The 27,433-nt window shown below is 35.0% G+C and overlaps 1 protein-coding gene across 12 annotated transcripts in view; it reads right to left on the bottom strand.

Annotated features, from left to right (window-relative positions):
• The window catches only part of MTHFD2L (methylenetetrahydrofolate dehydrogenase (NADP+ dependent) 2 like), a 186,497-nt gene that overhangs the window by 114,765 nt on the left and 44,299 nt on the right, over positions 1–27,433 (bottom strand). For 5 of the 12 annotated variants that reach the window (XM_054484936.2, XM_054484933.2, XM_063663757.1 and 2 more), the window contains 2 exons: positions 12,016–12,200; positions 11,306–11,428 (listed from right to left, as the gene is read on the bottom strand). In XM_054484936.2, coding sequence (XP_054340911.1) covers positions 11,306–11,428; positions 12,016–12,169 — 277 coding nt within the window. In that variant the 5' untranslated portion in view covers positions 12,170–12,200. Of the gene's footprint in view, positions 1–11,305; positions 11,429–12,015; positions 12,201–13,176; positions 26,210–27,433 lie in introns of those variants that run through there. The other 7 variants (XM_054484935.2, XM_054484934.2, XM_054484937.2 and 4 more) reach the window with 5 other exon arrangements.

Genomic DNA, 27,433 nt, shown 5'->3' with positions numbered 1-27,433 from the left:
CTCCTTTAGTTTGTCTCAGAAATGTTCTGTAGTTTTTAATATACAGGTTTTTCCCATCTTTTGTTAAATTTATGCCTAAGGATTTCATATTTTTGATGCTATTATAAATGTATATTTAAAATTTCAATATCTGATTGAAAGTATACAGAATAAAAATCGATTCCTCTATATTAAGCTTGTATCATTCAATCTTGCTAAACTCACTTATTAGTACTAGTAGCTGTTTTTTTTTGTTTTTTTTTTTTTTGTCATGGATTCCCTTGTATTTTCCACATGGACAATCATGTCATCTGCTTTTCTTGTCTTATTGTGCTAGTTAGAATTTCCAGTGCAATGTTAAATAGACATGGTAATAGTGGACATCCTTGACTTTCTTGATTGTAAGAGGAAAACATTCAGTGTTTCATAATCAATTATGATGTTGCCTATAGATTTTTCATACATTCCCTTTAGCAGCTTGAAAGAGTTCTCTTCTATTATTAGTTACTTGGAAGTTTCTCATCAGGAACTGATGATGAAATTTATCCAATACTTTATCTGTATCTATGGAAATGATTATGATTTTCATTTTTAGCTTGTTAATATGGTAAAATACATTGTTTATTGTTCTAATGTTAAATCGTATTGGATTCCTGAAATAAAACATATTTGGTCATGATGAATTGTTTTCTAAATCGTTGGATTTGATTTGTTAATGTTTTGTTAATACCTTTTGAATCTATCTTCATGAAGGATACCGACTCGTAATTCTCCTTTCTTGTAATGTCTTTGCAAGGTTTTTAGTATCGGAGTAATGCTGGCTTCAAATGTGTTAGAAAGCATTCCCTCTTCTTTATCACTATTCTTCCTTAAATATTTGGTAGAATTCACCAGGGATGCCATCTGGACATAGAGCTTTCATTGTGGAATGGATTTGAACTACAAAGTCAATTGCTTAACAGAGCTATTAAGACATTTCTTTTTGAGTGAGCTTTGGTAATGTATATCTTTCAAGGAAGTTGTCCATTTCATCTAGCTTGTCAAATTAATTGGGATAATGTTATTCAGAATATTCCTTTATTGCCCTTTTAATATCTGTAGAATCTGTAGTGATATTACCTCCCTAAGTCCTGGTATTGGTCAGTTGTATCTATTCTTTTCCTTGATAGGTCTAGCTTTTGGTTTTACTGATTTTTATTAATTTTCTATTTTACATTTCATTAATTTCTGCCCTGATCTTTATTATTTCTCTTTTTTTGTCTTTTTGTTTAGTTTGCTCTGATGTTCCTACCATCTTAAAGTATAAGATGAGATACTGATTTCTGACCTTTTTTTCTTTTCTATGTGTTTAGTGCTGTGTATTTCCCTTAAGTACTGCTTTAATAGAATCCCACAAACTTTGATGTATTACATTTTCACAAAAAGTTCAAAACAATTTCAAATTTCTCTTTTATTTTCTTATTTGACACAGGGGTTATTTAGAGGTATGCTATTTACTTTTCAAATATTTAGGAATTTTCCCGATTTTTTTTTTTTTTTTTTTTTGAGATGGAGTCTCGCTCTGTCGCCCAGGCTAGAGTGCAGTGGCTTAATCTCGGCTCACTGCAAGCTCCGCCTCCTGGGTTCAGGACATTCTCCTGCCTCAGCCTCCCAAGTAGCTGGGACTACAGGTATCTGCTACCACGCCCAGCTAATTTTTTTTTTGTATTTTTCGTAGAGACGGGGTTTCACCGTGTTAGCCAGGATGGTCTCGATCTACTGATCTCCTGATCTGCCCGCCTCAGCCTCCCAAAGTGCTGGGATTATACGCATGAGCCACTGTGCACGGCCTTCCAGATGGTTTTGTTACTCATTTTTAATTTAATTCCATTGTGGTCAGAGAACATGTTTTATGTGACATGAATTCTCTTAAAATTGAGATTAGTTTTATGGCCTAGAATGTGGTATATACTGGTAAATATTCTACATTAACTTGAAGAAAGGGTATTATCTGCCATTTGGGAGAGAGTATTCTATAAATTTTAATTATGTCAAATTGGCTGATATCATACTTCAAGTATTCTATATCTTTACTGATTTTCTGTCTACTTGTTTTCTCCATTATTAAGAGGTTTTGAAACATGGCTATAATTTTTTATTTGACTATTTTTCCTTGCAATTATATTAGCTTTTGGTTCACATAATTTCAAGTTTTCTTATTAGGTATATAAGATATTAAGATTGTTATTTACTTTTGATAAACCAGCTCCTTAATTATTACATAATGACCTCTTTATCCCAAGTAATATTTTCTGCTCTGAAATATACTTTCATATTAAATAGCTCTTCCAGCTTTCATTTGATTCATGTTAGCATAGCATATATTTCTCAGTCTTTTGCTTTAACCTCCCTGTGTCCTTATAGTTAAGATGTAGTTTCATGTAAGCAACATAGAGTTGGGACTTGATTTTTATCCAATTTGACAACCTCTGATGTTTAATTGGATTATTTACATTACATTTTCTAGGAATAAATTTAACATCTTTGTCGTCTTTTCTCCATTGTTCTGTATTCCTTTAGATTAACTGAATACCTGTGATCATTCTACTTTTTCTTATTTGTTGGCTTATTAGCTATAACTCTTTGTTGTGTTATTTTCGTGGTTGCTTTCGGTTTCATATTATACATGTTTAACTTATCACAGGCTACCTTTAAGCAACATTATGTCATTTCACATATATTACATGAATCAAACAATAATATTCCACCATTTCTTCCATACAAACTTTTGTGCTATTGTTGCCATATGTTTTAATTGTATGTTACAAACCACAAACTACATTGTTTTTGGCTTTGGTTAAACATTAATTATCTTCTAAAATAATCTGAGTAATAAGAATAAGAACAATATATTATAACATATATATACATGAATAATACATATTTATTCAGGTAGTTACCACTTCCAGAGCTCTTAATTCCTTGGACACATCCATATTTCCATCTAGTATCATTTCCATCTAGGTGAAGGACTTCCTTTAATATCTCTTTTTTGTTGTTGTTGTTGAGATGGAGTCTTGCTCTGTTGCCCAGGCTGGAGTCCAGTGGCATGATCTTGGCTCACTGCAACCTCCACTTCCCAGGTCCAAGCAATCCTCTTGTCTCAGCCTCCTGAGTAGCTGTGATTACAGGTGTGCACCACAATGCCCAGCTGATTTTTGTATTTTCAGTAGAGATGGGGTTTCCCGATGTTGGCCAGGCTGGTCTTGAACTCCTGACCTCAAGTGATCCACCCAAAAGTGCAGGGATTACAGGCATGAGCCACCACACCCAGGCCTTTTAATGTTTCTTAGAGCATAGGTCTGCTAGTAAATAGTTGTTTTTAGTTTTGAGCTCTCTTCCTCACATGTCTCATAAAAGACTTTTTGCCTTTGTTTTTGAAGGTATTTTCACTAGGTATAGAATTTTGGGTTTACAGTTTTTTTTGTTTTTTCCTCTTAATACTTAAAGATATTGTTCTATTGTCTTCTTGCTTGCATTGTTTCTATCAATAAATATTCTGTCACTGTCCTCTTTGTTCCTTTGTATGTAATGCCCTCCCCCCAACCCCCTTATTGCTTTTAAGATTTTTTTCTATCAGTGGTTTTGAATAATTTGATTATGGTGTTCTTTGGCATAGTTTTCTTCATGTTTCATGAGCTTGAGAGTTTGGTGAGCTTCTTCTTTGATCTGTGAGTTTATAGGTTTAAAAAAATCTGAAATCCCAGTCATTTATAAAAGGGTATTTATTTCTTATTCATGTCAAGTCCAATAAGAATTCTATTGCCCTACTTTTTGTAATTTACAACCATCTGTAATACCTAGTTTCCAAGAACAATGCAACAGAAACAGAAGTGAAGGAGGAGGGTACAACAGCTTTTAACCGTCTGTCTGGAAGTGGTTCCAAAAATGTCTCTTCCTTTTACAATCTATTGTCCAGTAGTCACACGGCCTCAATCTAATTGCAAAGAGAAGCCTCAAAATATAAGAGGACATGTGGGTATTTGGAGAACTTAAATTGTCTCTATCACAGAAAAAAAGAAGGTTCCAAATAGAGAACAACAGAATGAAAACAACTTAGGGGGCAGGGACTGGAAAAGCTTCCCCAAAGCAATGACATTTACACTAAGATCTAAAGGGAGAAAGAACTCAGCCCTTGTATGTTTGAAAGATAACCAATATAGTGAAGAGGTCAGAGGCTAACACATTATTCAAGTTATAAAATATGCATTCCTAACATGGCCTCTATACAATAGATAGTATATAGCTATAGAAAACTTTCATGGGTGCGGGCACAAGATCTTCACCAATCTTGATCAGTTAAATTGTTTATGCACTAATCTCTTACATGTAGAAACATATGCAGAAGGATGAGACTTAACACACAAAAAAGTGGTGCTGACAAACTACAGGATTCACTCATTTCTTCAACAGCATTCACTAATTGTCTAACAGATACAAGGCAGACTACAGGGTTATAATGTTTACTGCAATTCTCCCTATGTGGAATTATTCTACACACTCAAACACAGAACTGGGGTTTCTCCCATAGAGAAAGGAAAAATAAATTCTAAAACAAAGTAAAATTAAAATTTAGAAACCATCTTGAATTAAACAGAATAAAATAGGAAAGAGTTCAGAATGATAAAAAAAATTCCCACTCTGGTCAAACATTTTAATAATAATCAGTATTCTGGATACATAAATTTGATAATTTCTCATGAAAAGTAATTATAGCAATACCTTTTTTCTCCAAATGAAGAAATGAGTTTTAGACAAATACATATATCTCCATGCTTACTAGTTAGGTGGATATCCACATTTTTATGCCTACTAATTATTGGAATATTTTATTTATGTTAAATCTGCACCATGAACTCAAACTCTTCTAACTCCCCTTCTTTAGTTTTATCCTTTAATCCTATAGTTCATTCTCATTTCTTTGTCCAATTCCCTTGAATAAACTGGAAGGTGCTAATTCTCAAAGGCTTCAAACTAGACAACTGAAGAGAACATTTGATAAACTATTTCAGAAAAAGATAGGTAAGATAGAGTTTACCTAATTGAGTTCCAGAAATAAATGAGAAGTAGACTTCTCAGAGAGCAAGTAAATACAAAGCGGGTAAGCAAGCATCTCTCTTGATGCTCTCTTAAATTTCTGCTGTAGGACTGTGACTATGGTATGAAGGATGCTACACTTGGTTCTCTTGACAACGCTCTGGTACTTACTCACTGAATAAACTCACACAAGTTACTCAGTTCACTCTTTTTCCTTAACCACAAACCTCAGACAGAAATAGCATCTACTGGTAAGGATTGCTGTGAGTATTAAATGACTTACTGAATATAAAGCACTTTTGTACAGTGCTGGCATTAGTAAATAGTACATATTTACCATTCCTGACACTTGTAACAGCTATCATGAAGTCACAGTTGTGAAACACCATATTCAAATTTCATTGAGTTGATAATTGTTTTTCAGCCTTAGATCTAAATGTTTTCACATAGTTCATATAATTTAAACCCTCTTAAATCAAATTCATCCTGCACCAAATTCTATTCTATAACAAATATTTATAGCAGAATTCCAGTGTGCTTCAAGTTTGTGAATATTATAATTTCCCTTTTATTGTTCTAGTTTGAAAAGGATGCCACTGGTTCCCAGTTTTAAAAGACTATTTTTCTAATTATTTTACTCTATATAAAGATACATACTCCAAAAATTTAACTTTTAATATGATATCAGTTTAATACATATAACTCAATAAAAGCTAAAAAAAAAAATAAAATGCCTACTTAGAAGAAAAAAAGAATATAACATAAATAACACACCCCTTTCTCAACTCGACAAAGTGATCACTTATTGATAAGAATCTATGCACAGTCAGGACAGGAGTAGGAAAGCATCTGCATTTGGTCATTTTTATTTCTCCTTAGCTTTAGGGTCAGCTACTGGACAAACAGCAAGGCTGTGTACTCTTACATCCCAAGTATTTCAAATCCTGAACAAAGTTGCACAGCTTCTGAACATAAACAAGGCTTAGCTTGTGACAGGCCCAGTACCATTAAACATGACAGAATTCTATCTCATTTCTTTGCTTCTTGCCCAAATGAGATGCATGGAAACTCCCTGCACATTCTGTTTAATCCTTATGCAAACCTGTCTTCAAACATTAGAATTATAATTCTAACTTGGAATTTATTTTACTCGAGACATTGCCCTAATTGTGAGAAATAATCTCAGATTTGTAATCATAAAATAATTTGAAATACACATTTACTAACCAAATTATAGAAAATAATTTTCTATTATTAAGCTTGAAGGCGTAATCAACTAGACTCATTTATTTTTTCATTTGCTTATTGTTTAATTTGTTCATTACAACAATCTTATGAGATATACATAGGAGAGAGGCTGTATTCATCTACTTCTATACAGCCAATCTATCAAAACAACTAATGAGCTCCATTTATTCTGTAAAACATGAAGGCTGATGCCCAGTCCTTGCTAGACATATCAGAGGATAGTTAATAAACTATTCCTAACCCTACCAGTTGAGTTTCATAACCAAGAGACAATTTTTGTATTTCCCAGCCTGTCTTTGCCAGTTTTTTCACAGTAAATTCTATAACATAGGTAAAAATGATATAAATAAATGACAATGGAGTGCAAAAGGGAACAGTTCTTATTTGTAAGAAAACTAAGCTGAATGATCTGGAAAGACTCTCAAGAACTAAAAAGAATTAGTATGACTTAGATAACAGCAAGGCGACTTTGAAGACTGGGAGACATTTTGAAAATCTAGATGAATTTTCACTGTTTCACCGCAACCTGAAAATTACAGGCAATGATTTATAAGTATTATTAATGCCAGAAGATGATGTAGAAGTCCAATCAGTGGGCTCCAGAAAGCTTTTAATCTACTTTAAAGATTGATGAATGAATATTTAAATTATTTATTATATAACACAATGTTTAAGGTACATATGTATTGTTTTACAATTTTCTACTTTAACCAACTTTTTCAATTAACTAACAAACTATATGTTCCCAATATGTAGTATAAAAGATCAATTTTCAATTCTCTTTTTATGAGGAAAATAAGACTCATCAAAGTTAAGTAACAGTCAGTAAATCACAAAGCCACATTATAAATTCAGACTGTATATACCCATATTTGAATAATATCTTCTGCTAGCAAAAATGTACCAAAGCGCAATTACTAAAATAAAGTAGAGGCTACTTTGAAAGGAATAGTATATTTAATACATCTTTAATCCCATTGCTATCATTTTTAAACCTTACCAAAAAGAAATTATGAATAAAAATAGGAATACCATTATTGAGCAAGGTAAAAACCGTAAAAAATATAGGTTACAAGTGTGGAAACAGGGAAACCAGATGATCAGCAACTTGGTGGTTACATGTGCTAGAAACTTGTATGTGAATGTTTGAAATATATGTGCTTATGTTATGCCTTACTATATTCTGAGAGACAGTAAAACGTAACAAGAAGTTTAAAAGGCAGGCTCTGAAATCAGTTGACCTGGGTTTGGGTCTTGGCTCTACCATTTACTAACAGGTAATACTGGTCAATTCACTTAACCTCCCTGTGTCTAAGTCTCCTTAACTATAAAATGAAGACGATAATTCTTATCATATAAGAGTGTTTGTAGGATTCAATAAAATAATCCAGGTAAGGGAGTGCCTGCCACATAGTAAGCACACATAACTCACTAGATAACACTGATGTGCCAGTGAGGGTGCTAACATAATGGGTAAGAGTATTCTTGGCATGGGGGCCAGTCTGCCCGGATTCAAATCCCAACTCAGTTACTTAGCAACTCTATGAACTTGGAAGAAGTTACTTACCGTCTTCATGCCTCAAATTTCTCATCAGTAAAAAATATATAATAGCTCCAGCTTCACAGGATTATTGTGAGGATCCAATGGGTTAATAAATACGAAGTGCCATTTGTAATATAAATGGCATATAAAGTGCCATAATGTAATAAATGTTAGCCACAATTTTGGCATTATTGGCTTTTTGGCTACATAGAAAACTGCCCTTTCTCAGAACATCCAGATTTTTTTTTTAATCACTGCGGTCACTTTAGTTCAATGCTTCTCACTCTCTGTTTGAGACACTCAAACAATTTAGTCTCTAGCACAGGACTCAGGCAATTTAGTATCTAATACAGACAAATCACCAGTGCCATCTAGCAGCGAGCTGCTAATAAATTCACCAAATAAGGAATGTTGCTCAAAAGGGGTAAAATTTCTACAGATACAAATTTATTAAGACAAACAATCTAATGTAGTTAGAAATCTGTGACAAACTAAATGTAATGTAGTTTGAAAACTATGACTATTTTAAATACTTTAAAATTGACAAAGAAAAATTTGTATATATGTGTGGTGTACAATGTTTTGATATATGTATACATTATGAAACAGCTACGTCAAGATATGTATTTTTGTGGTGAGAACATTTAAAATCTACTTTCTCAGCAATTTGCAAGTATATAGTATGTTGTCATTAGCTAAGTCACCATGTTGTACAATAGACCTCCAAAACTTATTCCTAACTAAAATTTTGTATCCTTTAACCAACATCTCCACAATCCCCTCTCCAGTCCTCAGTCCCTGGTAACCACCATTAACTCTATGTTTCCATGAGTTTACTTTCAAAAATTCTACAGGTAAGATCATGCAGGTTTTTCTTTTTGTGCCTAGCTCATCCTACTTAGTATAATATACTTCAGGTTCCATGTTATAGCAAATGACAGGATTTCATTCTTTTAAAAAGTTGATTCTTATTTCATAGTATATATACACAACAACATTTACTTTATCCATTCAGCCACTGATAGACACTAAAGTTGATTATGTATCTCAAAGTAATGCTGCAATGTGCAGCATTACTTTAGGAGTGCAGATATCTCTTTGACATACTGATATCATGTCATTTGGATATATATACAGAAATGGAATTTTTTGATCATATGGTATTCTATTTTTAATTTTTTGAGGAACTGTCATGCTGTTTTCTAAAATGACTGTACCAATTTACATTCTAAACAGCAGTGAGCAAGTGTTCCTTTTCTCTACATCCTTGACACTTACCTCATTTTCTTGATAACAGCCATCCTAACAGGTGTGACGTGATATCTCATTGTGGTTTTAATTTGCCTCTCCCTGATAATTAGTGATGTTTATCATTTTCATATACCTGTTGGCCATTTGTATGTCTTCTCTTAAGAAATGTCTTTTCAGGTCACTTTGTGTAGAATGGACATTTTAAGAATTAATGTTGTGACATGTTTATATAGTTATTGAAATGTCATAGAAATCCCAAGTAGAGAAAATTTCAAAAACTGCGAAATAAGAAGATTGCTTGATAAATACAGTACCAACAGAAGATTCATTTCGAGTGAGTCAAACAACTGAGAAACACTGTTAAAATTTTTTGGACAGATTTGTGATGTTAATAAACTCCTGATCTTCTCTAGATCTCATTTTCCTATGACATAAGAGTGCTGCACGTGTTGAATTTTTTTTCTAGTTTTAGAGGTAAGTGATACTAACTTTAACATCATTAATGTAAGCATTATCTGCCAGAGCATTTTTCTCAGGGGGAAACTGATAGCTTCTAAGATTCTTATCAACTTAATGATTTTTGTCAGGGCAGCTATATTGGAGGAAAAGAATTAGAAGTATGAATTTTTGATATAATGTAAACAGCACAAAAGCTATAACATATGCCAAGATATTACATTATATTGTTGGATAAAGAAAAATATTAATACCACGTAAAGATCCCATGTAATAGCAGTATATAGCTTTACTTTTTGCACATCACATGATTGTTAATCAAAGCTTACAGAACTCAAAACTACAAAGCTACTGTAACCTATACTATACCTGCAGTCCTCATTTTGCACAGTTTAAATATGCACAAATTTCAGAACAACAATTTAGTTAAATAATACTAGTCCTCCAAAAACACATTTCAAATTTCATAGTAATTATACAAGAGCTGCTAGCTCTTTAGTCCACAAATCACTACAGAAATAACAAATGAGATGATGATCAGTGACCAGTCATAGCACTTCTTTCAAATGATTGGTCACTGCACATTTACAATCTTCAAACATAGATGGCAAAGTGTGTTTTCTGCATGTTTCCCAGAGATAAACCCACATGATATTTTACAAAAGTGGATAACAGACACAGGGGATTAGCCTATAAAAGTGGAAGTATAGCAAAGAAACAAAATGTGATAATGCTGGGATGGAAACTGGATGTAAGTAGATCTGAAAATGGTAACAGCAAACAAAGACAAGAGAAACCGAGGCCCGCATGAAGTGAAGGTAAGTACTATGTTGAAAAAGCCTGATAAACATAAAAAATGAGGTCATTTCAATAGGATTCTAATTTAATGTAAATGGAGTTGTAGGAGAAATCGCTAACCATAGAATGCTGACACTGAATCCTTTGCAGAGATGTAGTTACGCAGCCAGAGGAACTTAATGAGGGTGAATCCATCACACAAATGAGGAAAGTGATCGTAATAAAAAAGACAACAACATCTCAGATGAAGTGACGCCAACGTGAAACTTCACACTGAAATTCCTTTAAATGTTAAGGAACTCTCAGAGAAATTTCACAACATTGAAAGTACAACAGACAAAATACTGGGAGCTAATCTAAACTTTGAAAGGAATATAACAGTTCAATTCACCAAGACATACAAAAGACGCCCATTCCATATAAGTTATAGAATTAGATAGAAGACAAACACTGTTCCAACTACTTTTGACAAGCTTTTGCAAAGATATCATATACACTTTCTCAATGTTTCTAATGTTTTAAATTACAGTGTACTAAAAAACATTAGTTTAGTTTTACTAATTATTCATTTCCCTATACATTTATGAACCACAGTAGGAGAGTTTTCAATGCTTTGATAAGAAGTTTTAAAGGTCACGGAAAAATTGTTATTTTTACCTTTGATTATTAAGATCACATTATCTAGTTTCATCTTACATCGTCATTTTTAGGGTCCCATACTACTGTGCAAAACAAGGAGTGTATGTATTGCCAATGCCTATATTTTACTTTCAAGGATTTTGTCAACGTAAGCACAAATCATTCAGAAATCACTATTACACCTATTACTAGTATAATAGCTAGTCCCCTTCTGAATGTATTTTATAAATTACTTGCAGTATCATGATATGATGTTGAAATATGCCCTTTGTTTCACTTTTAACAAAACCAGATAAATAGAGGAGCATTATGTACCTGGTAGTGGTAACTGAACTAATATACCACTGACTCTTGGGTCCATATTCAATTGATCAGTTATGTCCAAAAGTTCTTCCTGAGAAACATCCTTAGGTTTTAGAATAAGCTCACTACAAATACCTAGAAGAAAAACAGGTAGAGAAGGTCACTTGACTAACTGAATATGATTTTTCATCAATAGTGTCTGACACAGTGTGGGACTGTTCCTACTGCAATGAAAGGTTCTGATGTTCCATGCATCATCAGGAAGGATTTCTCCAATAGTACAGGTGTTTCCTCTTGATCCACTTGCATTCTTTGGCCTGGAATGCCAGGTGACAATTTGTACTTGTTTGAGATAAGCAACTGTTAGTAGATTTGAAGAGAATAAAAATATCACTACCACACAACTATTAGGCCAAGTTTAACAGAGTGAACAAGTCAGGTTTATTATTTGATTAAAGCAAATATAATGAAAGCAGGCCTTTTAGATGTAAACTATTCTTTGCATATCTTGCCACAGAAATAACACACTGAATTAACCCTATAAGAAATTTGAAGAAAAATCATATGAAATTAACATAAGCTTTGGTAACTGAATAATCTTTAATAATAACACATGCAATTCAAATGGCACTTATTTGATAATTATCATTCATAATGATCACAATCTGAAGTAAAAACAGAAAACATATTTAGTAGTAATTACAACTAAAACATATACCCACCTACAGCAGAGGCAGCTCTTATCTTATTCCTGACGTATGTATGGCTTGCTGGGTTATCTCCCACTAAAATTATACTGAGGTGAGGTCTTCTGTTTCCAAGGGAAACCCATGATTCCACACCTCGCTGTATTTCTTTCTGGATATGCTTGGCCATTTCAGTTCCTGATATAATAATGGCTTCATGTCTGTGGAAAGCAAAACAATAAATGTAATACTAAAAAGAAAATAAGAAACATAAACTGCACAAATTTAAGGTACAAAACTCAATAAAACTACCATGATTCTCCAAGCACCCAAAATTTGATTTTTTTTTTCAATTATAGTGACACCTACTCTTCAGGTTCATAAATATTTTATAATTTTGTGAAGGATTCCAACTCTGTTATTTAGTTCTACAGTATAATCTATCTGCTATAAAATGAATGTGCATGTCTCTTCAAAATTCATATGTTGAAATCCTAACCCCAAATGTTATGGTATTAGGAGGTAGGTCCTTTGGGTGGTGATTATACCATGAGGATAGAGCCCTCTTAAGTGGTATTAGTGTCCTTTTAAGAAATTCCAGAGATCTCCCTTGTGCCTTCTGCCATGTGAGGACATAGCATGAAGACAGCTATCTATTAAGCAAAAAGCGGGCCCACACCAGACACTGAACCTTCTGGTGTATTGACCTTGGACTTCCCAGTCTACAGAACTATAAAAAATAAATTTCTGTTTTTGTATAAGCCAACCAGTGTACGGTATTCTGTTATAGCAGCTCAAATAGACTAAGATGCTAATGACAGTGTACATTTCTTCACAACTTTCACATGTATTATATATATAAAACATATATATTATATACACATATGCATACATATGTACATATGTATATACATATACACACATTTATGTATTCATATAAATTATCAAACCACATACTCAAGATCTGGACTATAATACTGCCTAAATTTAAAGTTCTGCTATTTTTTCTAAAGAGGCAGATCAATCAGCACAGCCTAGTTAAAACTGGCAACCATCTTGAAGACTGGACTCCACTATGTATACATGTAGCCCCACAATCTTGTGACCCTAAGGCGAAATCAGTTCGTTTTTGGTTAGCATATCCTGCACAAGACTCTGAAGTCATGAGCTTCATACTACACAAATCTTTCAACTTACTCAAAGAAAAATGTTATTCCATGGCCCCAGGCATGGCCCCGGACAACAGCTGTGAGTCTTGCCATGCTTGTCACTGATTATGGTGGGGATCAGGTCAGTAAACCGATAGTGTAGTTCCTCCCCGATGCAATGGCATCATTTCTAATGGAGTAAGTTTCCACAGAAGATTACTTCCTGGCAGTTTATAAGTATTTCAGAAGGTAAGAAGTGCTATACTTTGATAGACGATATAAACTATCTCTAGAAAGGCACAAAGAAATACTTTCTAGAAAGGCTTTTCTGTTCTCCATGTCCTCAAACTTGAAAGTGGTGAATTACATTGCTCTGTGTGTTTATTTTTTTAAAAGGTATCTGATAAAGTAGAAGGTGGTCCCTTCTTCCTTCTGCCCCTGTCCTTTCATTATTGAACGGCCCGGTAAAAACATGATTACTACAAAAAACATCAAACGTAGGTCAATAAATATTATGAAAAAGAGGAAAAGGAGAAAGAACAAGAAGCAGAAGAGAAAGAGGAGGAGGAAAGGAAGCCCTTATAAACCTTAATTCTTTGTGGTATCTGTACACTTTTAATTTTCTAATGAGGGCAGGTGCTATAAATATCCGACAACATACAAAATGCAAACTTTGTGCTCCAAACAAGTCAACTGCTCTCTCTAGTAGGTTTGTGGACATACAGGTAGAACCAGATCGAAAATACACCATTATAGTATGGCACCAGTCTTCCATAGCATTTATCTCAGTTCATGCAATTTTGATGTAAACAATGTTCTGCTAAGAAGCAATTCCAAATGTGGTCTATGGATACACACATCAAAAACTGCCTGAAATTGCAGATTCCCAGACCCCACAATCCACATCTACAATTCAGAATTCCTGGGGGCAGGGGTAAAACCTGGAAATCTGCATGTCTAATAATTTCCTACATGTGATTCTTGTGTATGACCTGTTTGAAAACCCCTTTAGTTTACCACAAAAGTGTATTTTTATAACAATCATAATTTATGAGTTAATAACTGAGCAAATTGCTTAGACAATGCAATCACTAGACATTCTAAGTAAACTACTTTTGATTCCAATTTTGTCTACTCTTCATTAAAATTTTAATAGCTTTCAAGACATGAAATGTCATGATAAATTCAATATATCAATCTTGTTCTGCCGTCTTATTTCTGTAATAGATTTATTCAGTATAATTGTCATATAATAAACTGGACACATTTAACATGTACAATTTTAAGTTTTAACATATGTATATACCTGAGTATTTACATATATATATACATCACTATAGTCAAGAAAATGAACATATCTATCATTCCCAAAACTTTCCAGGTGCACCTTTAAAATTTTGCCATTCCACCTGTCTCTGCCAGATTCCACTCCTCAATTCACCATTCCAGGCAACCATTGAGCTCTTTTGTTCACCATATATTAGTTTGTATTCTCAAGAATTTTATAAAAATTGAATCAAATACTACAAACTCTTTTTTGGCCAGCTAATTCCACTCAGCATAATTATTTTTTAATTAATTCACGTAGTTGCATGTTTGAATGGTTCATTTCTTTTTTATCGCTGAATAGTATTATATTGTATGGATATGCCAATATTTGTTTATCCATTCAATTATAATTATTAATGGATATTTGGGTTCTTTCCAGTTTTTGATCATGAAAAATACAGCTGTTACATTTTATAACACATATACTTTAATATGTTTTATACACATATGCTTTAATATATTTTTTTGGGGGGGGGACAGAGTCTCTATCACCCAGGCTGGAGTTCAGTAGCAAGATCTCAGCTCACTACAACCTCCACCTCCTGGGTTCAAATGATTCTGATGCCTCAGCCTCCCGAGTAGCTGGAATTACAGGCATATGCCAACATGCCTGACTAATTTTTGTATATTTAGTAGAGACGGGGTTTTGCTATGTTGGCCAGGCTGGTCTTGAACTCCTGGCCGCAAGTGATCTGCCCCTCTCAGCCTCCCAAAACGCTGGGATTACAGGTGTGAGCCACCACTCCTGGCTGCTTTAATTTCTTTTGAGCAAATATCTCAAAGTGGAATGGCTACATCATATTGTAACTGTATGTTTAAATGTGTTAAAAACTGTTATACCATGTTACAAAGACACTGTACCACTTTGCATTCCTTCAAACAGTACATGAGTTCTGGTTGCTCCATATACTTGTCATCACTTAAGATGGTCAGGTTTTAAAATTGTTGACATTTTAGTGGATATATGGTGGTATGTCATTGTGCTTTAAATTTGCATTCCCTTAATGAATACTGATGTTGAACATCTTTTCATATGCTTATTTGTCATCTCTGATCTTCTTTGGTGAATTAAATAATTAAGTCTTTTGCCCATTGTATAGTAAGTTGTCTCCTATTTTGAATTTTTAAAGTTCTTTGTATATCCTAGATTCAAGTCCTTTATCAGATATGGGGTTTGAAATATTGTCTCCCAGTCTGTGCTTTGCCTTTTTATTCTCGTGTTTTTAGAACAGTTCTTAATTTTAATGTACTCCAATTTATTAATTTTTCCTTTTATGGACCATGTTTTTAGTGTTATATAAAAGAAATATTTGCCTAACTCAAGGTCACAAAGGTTTTCTCCTAGATGTTTTATGGGCCTAAGTTATACATTCAGTTTATGATTTATGTCTATTTTTAGTTTGGTGAGAATTTGTATGAGGATACTGCCAAATGTTTTTTATGTCTATTGAGATGATCATATGTTTTTCTGGAGTGTTGGTCTGTTAATATGGTAACTGATTTTCAAATGTTAAATCAACCTTGCATTCCTGGGATACATCCCAGTTGGTTATTATGTATCTATCCTTTCCAGATTATCATGGATTTCATCTGAAATTTTGTTAAAATTGTTGCATCTACATGCATAAGAGGTGCTTATAGTTTTCTTTTCTTATAATGTTATCATGTAGCTTTGATACCAGGATGATGCTAGCTTCGTAGAATGAGTTAGGAAGAATTCTATCCTTTTCAAATTTCCAGAAGAGTGTGTAAAGAATTGACATTTTTTCTCCCTTAAACGTTTGGTAGGATTCACTCATGTAGCTATCTGATTCTGGAGTTTTCTTTCTGGGAAGGTTTAAACCTACAAACTTAAATTCCTTAATATAGAGGGCTATTCAGGTTATCTATTATTTCTTAAGTGATCTTTTGTAGCTTGTGCTTTGTATCTTCCAATACTTTGTATGTAATTATAGACAAATCAAGTTAAAATAAAATAAAACTTTTGATGTTTTTATTTTTCAAAGTAAAGTAACAAACTTTTTTCACTGTTTCCAATGAATTTCTGGTGAGGATATTTTATGAATTCATTTAAGTAGCCTTTTGGCACTAAGATAACAAGGAGCTTGTATATTAGCAAATACTAAGAACGGCAGATACAGCAACAAATTCCAGCACAACTCATTTATAAGTAGTAGCAAATAAAACTTTCCATAAATCAATTTGTGTCAGCAATATTTTCTTAGGGTAGAACACTATTATAGAAGCACATTTATCTGTTAAAAAACTAGAAATCACCTAACACAGGAATATACATTTTATTTTAAAATATAAAAACATCTGAACTCTGTTTTGCATTTTATAGCATGTGAGTAGTGATGCTACTGCTGATATATTATTGATTCAGTCACTGTTAAACAAAGTAATTTGTTCACAGGCCACTGTGAAGCTGGCAATCACTGAGTATAATCCAGGCTAATTATGACCCAGACAGTACAAACCTGCGTGACCTGGAGTGTGTCAGAGAAGACCAATAGCATAAACTGATTCCCAGACTCCAAAGAGACAACCTATATACAGATTAAACTTAACTGTACCATGTATACTCAGGTCTAAGGCTGTTCAGGGTTTACTTTAAATTATAGCACTGAGGTGCTAAGTCAGCTCGCTAACTAATTATAGCAGACATGATACAGCCTGGCTAGCTGGTGTTAATGGGTAAATTAGGAGTTGGGTCTCTGAGCATTTTCAGTAGCAACTGGCCCCTCCAACTGACTCCATCAGTCACCGCGGAGACTCAGCAAGCCTAGCTCTGTAGGAGTCACTATAAGAGGCAAAATGAAGCAACCTCAAATTAATGCAGGTCCAATGGGAGAGTGCCTGTATTGGTCCACGTGCTGGAAGAACTGGTCAACTCACACATTCTCATTACTTTACTGCATAAACAAATTAGATTTTTCAACATGAAAATTCTTGAAAAGCTAAAAAGGTTAAACATCAACAACAATTCAAATGTTCAGCCACTGAACAATACATCTCCTAAAATTTCTCTCTGGCTTGTCTTGATATCCTCTAATCCATTTTCCATACTGCAGCCAGAGTGATTGTTTTCTAATTACATCACCTCCCTGGTTAAAACTCCCCACCACATGCTCATTGTTTATTCACTTAACAAATACACATTGAAAGTCTCCTATGTGCTGAAAACTATTTTGGGAACTGGGAATATAAATAATAGGGCACAAAACAATTACCTACTTTTATGGAAACTATATTCTAGTTGAAGAAGATATAAGCAAATTGAAAAACAACAAGTATTTAATATATCATGTGTGACATGAGGCAGAGAAAGGACTTACCTGAGGGACAGAGTTATTTTATATAGGTGGGTTAAGGTATCACTTCTCTGATAAATCAGGTGACATGTGGGCAGAAATGAAGGAAATGAAGTAAGTCATGTAGATTTCTCGGAGAAAAGCATTCTAGGCCAAGGGAAGTGAACAGCAAGTATGGAGGCCTTTAGCAAGGAGCATACCTGAAATCTTTGAGGAATAGCAAGAGGCCAATGGTTGCAATGGAAAGAACAAGTGGACTAGGATAAGACATGAAGTCAGAGGAGTGGGACATCAGATTATATAAGGCCCTGCAGGCCTTTGAAAGGATGTTGGCTTTTACTGTGAGACAGCAAGACATTTAGAGACTTTGACGTGACTTTCACTTTTAAAATAACTGGTGAAAATATGGAGGATAGATTCTACGAGATCAAGGGGAGATGTGGAGACTCCAGCTAAGAAGTTAGCGTAGCATAACAAACAAGAAATGATGGGGAGTTAGGCAAAGGGGTAGCCGTGGAGGTGCTAAGTAGTCTGATTCTGAATCTATTTTGAGAGTGGAACCCTTGGGAGTTACTAAGATTGAGTGTAGGACATGAAAAAAAGAAAAACAGAAGGCAAACATGACTCTTAACATTTTTGACCTGAGAAACTGGGGGAAAAAATTAACTAAAATCCAAATTCCCTATGGGTTACAAACTTCTGCATGAGCTACTTTAGCCTCACTGTTAAAGAACACTGTGCTTAGTGAGTCTCACACTACACACCAGTCATATTTTAATTCATGAACTGCACCACGTTCTCTCTGGGCCTTCACATCTAATATTCCCTCTGCCTGAAACACTCTTCCTTCCCTTTCTCACCTCTCCAACCACTTTGCCAAGTCTGTCCCACACATTGCTCAAGTCTCAGCTTATAAAACACTCTGGTAATGTTTTCCGAGCCCTGTACCCTGGGAATCTGCTATGAGCTCCCACAGTACCTTGTTTTTACCCTTTTGTAGTATTTTAAATAACTGATATTGTCTAGTTGTCTACCTGTGTTCTCTGGATAGGCAGCCTGTAGCTCTCCATTTCTTTATGTCAATTATTGTTACTTTATTTTGTTCTTTTTGTGGTGCCATGTTTCCCTAATGGTTCATAATCCTGCGGCCTTTCATTGCTGTCTATCACTTGAAGAAACAGGCACCTATTCCAGTCTTTATAAACTGGCTTCAGTAGGGAAAGCCCTTCACCAGTCAGTGGATCTAGAAATTCTTGATGGGCCATCTGGCAGGGTCCACGGGTGGGCTTGCTGCTAAAGCCCTTGGATTAGTTGGCAGGTGATGCCTAGGTCAGCAGGTGGTGGGCCTAATACTTCAACTCACAGGGGGCTAATCTGGTGCATGGGTCCACTGGGGTGGGCTGTCAACTGGGTATATAGGAGTACTCCTGGAGCCTGGGTCTGCAAATACAGACCTGAAGCCTAGGTTCACAGGGGCCATCCTGGCATTGGGGTAGGTCTTGAGCCTGAGTCCATGGGGACCAGCCTGGCACTGGAATGAGCCTGGTCCCAAGTCTGTGGGGACTAGGCTTGCCCAGGGTCCTCTGGAATGGCCCTGGTACCTAGATCTGCAGGGGAAGACCTGGTACCTGGAACCATGGGGTTGGGTCCAGAGTTTGGGTCCCTGGGGATAGGCTTGGACCTAAATTAATGGAGGCTGACCTGGTACTGGGGCAGACTTAGAGTGTGGGTCCATGAGTTTCTACCTGATGCCTAAGTCTGCAGAGGCTGAGCTGGAATCTTTGGATGCTGCCCTGGCATTAGTGCAGGCCTAGAGCCTGGGTCTGCAAGGACTGGCCTACAGGCTGTGTCTGTGGGGGCTGGCCTGGCACTGGGATGGGCAACACTTGTTGCATTTTTTTCAAAAGTTGTTGGACATTATTAATCAACATATTCAACAAATAGACCAAATTGGGGTAGGGACACCTTCAGATTTAAAGTTTTTAGTGAATTGTAATCAGTGAAACCAAAGCTTATAAACAGAAACGTTATCTCTTCAAAAGGAAGGGAAGAAGTAAACTAATTTAAAAAATGATAGCTCAAACAAGGCACAAGTAATTTTAATTTCTGTCCTTACAAGAGAAGACACAGAGACACATACAAAGGGAAGTGAAGACAGAGAGGGAAGACAACCATTTAACAACAGAGGCAAAGACTGGAGTTATGCAGCTGCAAACTCCTTAGAACACCAAGGAATGCTGGCAATAACCAGAAGCTAGTCGACAGAGCGTGGCGCTACAGATACTCTGATTTCAGACTTCCAGCCTCCAGAAGAGTGAAAACAGATTTCTGCTGTTTCAAACCACCTAGTTTGTGGAACTTTGTGTACAGCAGAATTAGTAAATAAATACATCTATAATAGCAATTTTAAATAGTTCAATGTCTGAGAAGAATCTTCTAATGGAGCTCATATTTTTTGTTGAATAAAATTTCCTTGAATAAATTACCATTTTGTAAAATATTGGAATATAATTGAGAAAAACTTTAATTTTCCCCTACCTAAATATGGTAAACTATTTTTAAAATCATACACAAAAACAACTTATTTCTTTTATCTAAGTATTTGTCAGAGAAAAGTACTTTGAAAAGACACACCAAGATAGCACCTGTGAAAATATTTAGGCTAAAATATCTTCCCATTTCAACGTGCAAAATATAAAATTAAGACTGTTCCATTTAGCAGTTCATGTGGTGCTTCAGCATCTACAGAGACAGTACCTTTAAAACTAAAATAACCATTGTCTAAAGCAAAGATTCTATTTGCAACTGTTAAGAAAATTGCAGAAAATTTAATTTTAAAATTAAGCATAAGGGCTGGGCCTAGTGGCTCAGGCCTGCAATTTCAGCACTTTGGGGGGCCGAGGTGGGCGGATCATGAGGTCAGGAGTTCAAGACCAGCCTGACCAATATGGTGAAACCCTGTCTCTACTAAAAATACAAAACTTAGCTGGGTGTGGTGACGCGCGCCTGTAGTCCCAGCTACTCGGGAGCCTGAGGCAGGAGAATCACTTGAACCCAGGAGGTGGAGGTTGCAGTGAGCCAAGATCATACCACTGCACTCAGCCTGGGTGACAGAGAAAGACTCTGTCTCAAAAAAAATAAATAAATAAAGCATAAGATCTTATTAACTTTTCAGAAAATTATCAGTATCAAGGTGTTAAAAGATACAGCTAAGAAACTGATTCAAGTATGTGAATATTCACCAGGAATAATTATTCATGCTGAATGTTCATGTAATATAAATTTTTATTTTAATATAAAAGGATATAAATCATCTTTTAAAATGTTAATTTTGAAAATGGTTTGAAACTATTCTATAAGTTCACTAATATATTTGTAAGCCAATAAATATTCCAAACATAATTTTCATTACATTCATGCCCCTTTTTACTCTAAAAAATGTGGTAGTTTGGTCAAAAAAATTACATAGTGACCTTGCCATTAATGCATATCAAAAATGAAATCCATTTGACCCCTTATATATTTACATGATGTGCCCTGTCATTACTTGCTCAGGTGGTTTCCCACAAAGGCAGAAATGACCTTCCCCCAAAGAAGGCAAGAAAAGATGCCCTCCCTTCCAAAAGCCCAGACTACTGCTGGGCTAGCCATGAAATGTGGCTTCATCAGAAGGCAAAAATTAAAGAAGGGAGGTGGTGGCTAGTGAGTAGCAGGGCATCACTATGTAGTACAAATTACTCACCTGAAATTAGAAGTCCTGAGCATCAGAGCTCTGGGTTACCATCAGTAGCAATAATAAAGTTAGGCAAGTCACTTAGCTTATCTCAACGGCATGCAATTTCTTCATCTATATAATGGGAATACTCTCTTGTTGACCTTACATTACATAAGAGGATTTGGCTAAAAGTTCATTGGCTGGTTTGCAAAAGTGGCTCTTTCTCTTAGTTTCTGCTAAATAACAGATGGAGACATATTTCAATAACCAGAAACATTATGAGAGCAGAAAGTCTTCAGCACTTAGTGCTGTTTCCACGGGCTTGTTTACTTGTACTTCCAGAAAATAAACTAACCACCTTATCTACGCTTATTAGAATCAAATGATGTATTTAATAAACTAGAGCAAAGTAACAAAGGGGGGGGATTATTTCTATGTATCAAAATACTCTTCCACAAAAAAGTAGCGTAACAACAAATAAAACCTAGTCAAGATCAATAGTTTATTTAATTCGTATACTTGGCAAATCTACATCTTAGTTTCAATCTCATCTTTATTCATGACTTCAACTAGAGCTGCAATGAACCATTTTATCTCTATAATGTTGAAAAATCCTGGCCAGGCATGGTGGCTCATGCCTGTAATCCCAGCACTTTGGGAGGCCGAGGCGGGCGGATCATGAGGTCAGGAGATCAAGATCATCCTGGCTAACACGGTGAAACCCCGTCTCTACTAAAAATACAAAAAATTAGCCGGGCGTGGTGGTGGGCGCCTGTAGTCCCAGCTACTTGGGAGACTGAGGCAGGAGAACGGCATGAACCCGGGAGGCGGAGTTTGCAGTGAGCCGAGATCCTGCCATTGCACTCCAGCCTGGGTGACAGAGCGAGACTCCGCCTCAAACAAAAAACAAAACAAACAAACAAAAAAAGATGAAAAATCCTAATACAATGATTAACAATTCCAAGCTCTACCCAGGCCCTAACATACAGTTTAATTGCTTTATATCTTAGGGCATATCTTCGATATCTTGAGTTTGTACAATAGAAATGAAACCCCCAAAAACAGGGCAAAATTCCACAGGGAATAAAACCAATCACCATTATAGGGAGTCTTTTGAGGTGTGTTGTTAAAATAAATGAATACCTGTAAGTGTTAAGTTTATGGCCTCTTTAAAAAAGATTTGTTTCATACCCCAAGTACCCTATTCACATCTTGAAGTAATTTTACTGGAAATTACATTTGCAAATCAATAAAAAGTAAAGTAACTTTTCATTATATATGACTTATTCAGTTTTTTAACTAGTTAACTTTCTGACTCTGTACTAAACAATATCCATGCACTTTCAAACTAACTTTGTCAGAAAGAACCTTAGATGCTAAGCTTTGTGCCACAAAAGCTCTTGGCCTATCTGCTGAAACCTGTGGACTCTTTCTCAGAACAATCCTTTTAAACATTCAATATAAAATACAGATTACAAGGAAAACCAGTTTTACTGAAATATTATCAAATGCTTTTTTTTAAAAGTATTAAATAACAGGATCTAGTGGTAGGTCTAACTACCATAACAAAATAGTGATGTGCAGATGATATTTTGTGGTATCTGCCTCAACTTTGTGATACTGAAATATTTGTAAATTATTTTAGCAAGTCACATGTACTGATGATATTATGTATTTGTTGCCAACATTGACAATGGAAAAAAAATGCTAAATTTATTAGAAGTTAGTAACCTCCAATCCAATTTTATGGATCCCCTGAATTCTATCCATAAGGTCCTAGGTTAAGAACATCTCAAACTGAGGGAATCTAACAAAATAATTTATAAAATTTACACGCAAAATTAGCTTTCTAGATTCACAAAAGTTGTATGAGATTTAATATTAATAAATGTTTCAAAAAGAAGAAAAAGCAAAAGTGAGATAAGTCAATAATTATAAACTGCTCGTAGAGAACACCGGAAAGATGATGTGGGTTCAAGCCTTGTCTTCACATGTATTTACTGTGTCAATTTGGACAAGTTTAATTTCTTTAAGCCTCAATTTCTCAATCTGTTAACTGGGAACAGTAATAGTGTCTATCTACTTCCTTTAGTTGTGAGGATCGAAGGACATACTGTATGTGCAAAATCTCAGCAAAGTGCTTACCACTGACTAAGAGCTCCTTAGATATTAAGAAAATTGTATTTTTCAACAATACAACTGAATTCCTTAAAAGCATGATGGCATTCATTACAGTTCCAGTTATATCACAAACAGCAAAAAAAAAAAAAAGTGGGGAGAGAACATCTGTTGTAAACTATACACACACCCTCACTTTAGAATTATGAATCTTTAGATCTTTAGATAGTCTTTGGATCTAGGAACACTCTAATGAGCCTAATTATAGAAACCTACATAGAGTTCAGATGATGAAGTGAACAAACCTGGTTGGTATGACGTGGACAAGAACATGACCTCAATCTGAGAATAAATTATTACATATTTTCCAAGAACTAGACATTAAAAAGCAGCAAGATGGTTAGGTAAGTTAGAGCCAATAGATTTAATGTAATATGACACAGTCATTGAAATGCTAATAAAAACAATAGCAACACAGCAACCATTTATGATGTAACGTTAAGTGGAGCAGCTGCCTAGGCCTTCTTGGATAATATCCCGCCCTGAATTCTTTAACACTACTGTTAATTTAGGTTCAGATTGTGTTCTATTCTGACCATAAAGTTTTCTACCTTGTATGTAAAATGTTTTCTCAGATCCCAAGTGAATTTCTTAATAGCAAATCTCATTTATTACTAATCATTTCTTTAATTTAGCATACTCATTTACAGCTCAAATTTCACCTAAGCTCCTCTCTTAAACCTCCTTCCACAACTTAATTATCTCTAAGCCAAAGTGTAATTTCACTGAGCTCCATGAGATTCCTTGAAAGAGTATGTGCCCATGAAAAGATCATCTGGTGTTGCTCCTTTCTGCTGTTTTCATCCTCCCATCAGGGTACTAATATGAAAGAATAACAACTTCAAGGCATTTGAAAAACAAAGATTTGGGTCATTAAAGAACTTGCCAAATTATTAGTAAGACCATGATTAACTAATAAGATCTAAAATTAATACTAGTCCCTCTTTTTCATCTACTGATCCATTTTAGTCAAAAATCTTGATTGTGGAGATATTAGAACACACTATCTCTGAACAGCTGGAACAAAGCAAATAAAACTTAAGATACGAGAGATCAAATGTTGAAATATTTAGGTTTTGAATTTAAAATGACATAAGAACTTCTTAGAAATCAAAATAGTAGCCAGATGGCTATTACATCTCATTTTCAGCAGAACAGGTACAGCAGGAAGATAGGAACACCACCACATTATCACATTTGCCAACTAAATAGAAGATGATTCTGAGAAACTGCCTTTCCTAGTCATTAGAAGAGACAGAAATACAGAGTAAGTAGTAGAGGGAAGAGTCTGAAAAAAGAAAAAGAACATTTTTACCGATAAAATGCGTGTTTTTAAATCATTAAACTACCCATGGTAAAAGACATGAATACTTAACACAAATAAGTATCTTTTACTAGCTCCAAAAATGTAGATTTTTTAAAAATGTGGTCTAGCTGCAAAAATTATAAAGCCAATGCCAGTGTGACACAAAGAAAGGTGAAACTTCCATCAAGACCTGTAGGCAGTATGCAATTTTTTTAAAATCTAAAAGAAATAGTAGTATGAAGAGAAAAAAGAGAGAATCTACCAAATTAACGATTTAAGGATTCACTGAGCAACAGGGTAAACACGGAATGCTTGGGATATCCATTTAGTTAATTAAAATAAGTAATTCAGGTAGAATAAGCCAAAGCGGGGTTTGTGAAAGTCCCTGTGTTGCAGGATACCTGCAAATCTGCTTTGAGCATGGCATTAATGTGCAAGGTCTATAACCTTCCCACCCAAATGGGATGGGCTGCTACCAGACTCTTCACACTGAAAAGCAATGGGCACAAACTCATGTGATGCCTTTTAACCAAGAACATTTTGATTTGTAAACTCCTCACATACCACAACAAAATGGGAAAAATTTAGTTACAAAGACTTTTTTTTTTTCATTTTTAACCTTTTGCCTGGATAGTTAATCCATTTCAAGAAACAATAAGCTGCAACAAGTAGAAGGGCTTATTTATTACTTTAACATTAATTTCCCCCAATTAATAAGACCTAAATTCTCATGCATAAACAGGAAAACAAATTCACTGCAAATTTTAAAGGAAAACTCATTGAGAGAAAAATGTTAAACGATACTTCAAAATACGGTAACTTCCAAACTCCATCAAACATTAATTACTGAAATTCTACTTAAAAAATTCTCCACTAAAAAGTATTGTAAATGTTCCATTATTGTAGGTATGTGGCCAAAATATGAAAAAATAATCAAAGATACTTTTTCAATTAAGGCTCTACATAGCTCAGAAATGGTGATAAATCTGTTAATTTAAAACAGTCAATAACACTGGGATAAAAGTTTATCGAACTCAAAGGCAATTTTCAGTGAGAATAACACTAAGGTGTAAATTTCATGGCAAAAGAAATGATGTCAGAATTAAACCACATTAACTATGAAGAACTAGACAACTAATGTGTCATTATATATACAAAAAAAGATGGCTGTGGATGGGGACAAGTGGGGAGGCAGACAGTGGCAACCTCTGGAAGATGGAATCTCTTCTCTCTGCTGGTCCTAGAAGAGAAAAGAGACACCAATAAGCATCAACACACTGTCCGAATTCCTCCCCACCCGAGACCCACCAGTCCACAGGTGTTTCTCAACCTTGGGGCCAACCTCACCTTCAGAGATGGTATTCAGTACAAAGAGGGCGTCAAAACCCCCACCTTACCTAAACTTGCCTAGTGCCATCTTTAAAAAATAAAAACTATCGAAATATATAACGTTTTTTATAACTATAATCTGCATCAAGTGGAACTGAAAGCAGCCAGGCTGAAATTAGTAACTCTTATCGTGCATAGGGATAATAGCTTTCCAAAACCTTTGCACTCAACTATTTTAAATTATAAAGAGGTCATTACGTATAACTTAAAAGTTTTGAATTCTACATGAGTTGGTGTGTGTGTGTGTGTACAAAGCAAGTGGCTACAACCAAATTTTGGGGTTGTAACTGTTGTTTGTAATGACTTCCATTCAATGTATGCAGGTCATGGAGAAGACACGGAGATGGAGTTGTTTACAGCAAGCTGACAAAGGGAAATTAATCAAGTTGTACTATTTGAAACAAGTTATCCTCACCCTGAAAAGCACCCATAAAACAACTGAAATTCAAAAAATAATGATACAAACAAGTAATTTAGAATGACGGCAAATAATTTCCTCAATTCATTAATACAAATAGAATTCTAGAGAATCTGCTTTTCCTAGGTAGTAGATCTAGCTGGTAGTTCCAAACTAAGTGGCACATTCTTACTCAACCTACTACAGCTTACACAACTCTGATTCACTGTTATTTTCTCACATATCCTTGTGGAAGACCTAGTCACAAGAAATTATGTCCAAAGCAAATACTATAGGAAGTAATTTTTAAATTCAGACACTCAAGACTAAGATCTAAATGTACACAATAGGGAGTTAACTGATTTAAATTAAATAAACAGTACCTATGTTTCCACGTTACCAGTCATTGCTTTTTTTCTAGGGATTGTGCTGAGCACTGGGGGATACAAAAACTCGAGTGAGACACAATCTTTGGACGTCAAATGGCAATGAAAGCGCATTTCTGGAAGCCCTGAAAGTCTGAAAACAGAGGCTCTTCTGGACTCACAGGCTTTGGGTCAAGAAGATATATTTTCATCTTGTTAAGACGGATTTTGCAACTAAGACTAGTAAAGTAGAAGACAGAAGAGTGCGTACCCTATTGTATTTGCATGGTTCTTGCCAGCAACCAAGACATGT

Source organism: Pongo pygmaeus, chromosome 3, assembly GCF_028885625.2.
Source record: "Pongo pygmaeus isolate AG05252 chromosome 3, NHGRI_mPonPyg2-v2.0_pri, whole genome shotgun sequence".
Taxonomy (NCBI): Eukaryota; Metazoa; Chordata; class Mammalia; order Primates; family Hominidae; genus Pongo; species Pongo pygmaeus.
Note: the sequence above shows the minus strand (reverse complement) of the source record. Positions and strands in the feature narration are given on the sequence as shown.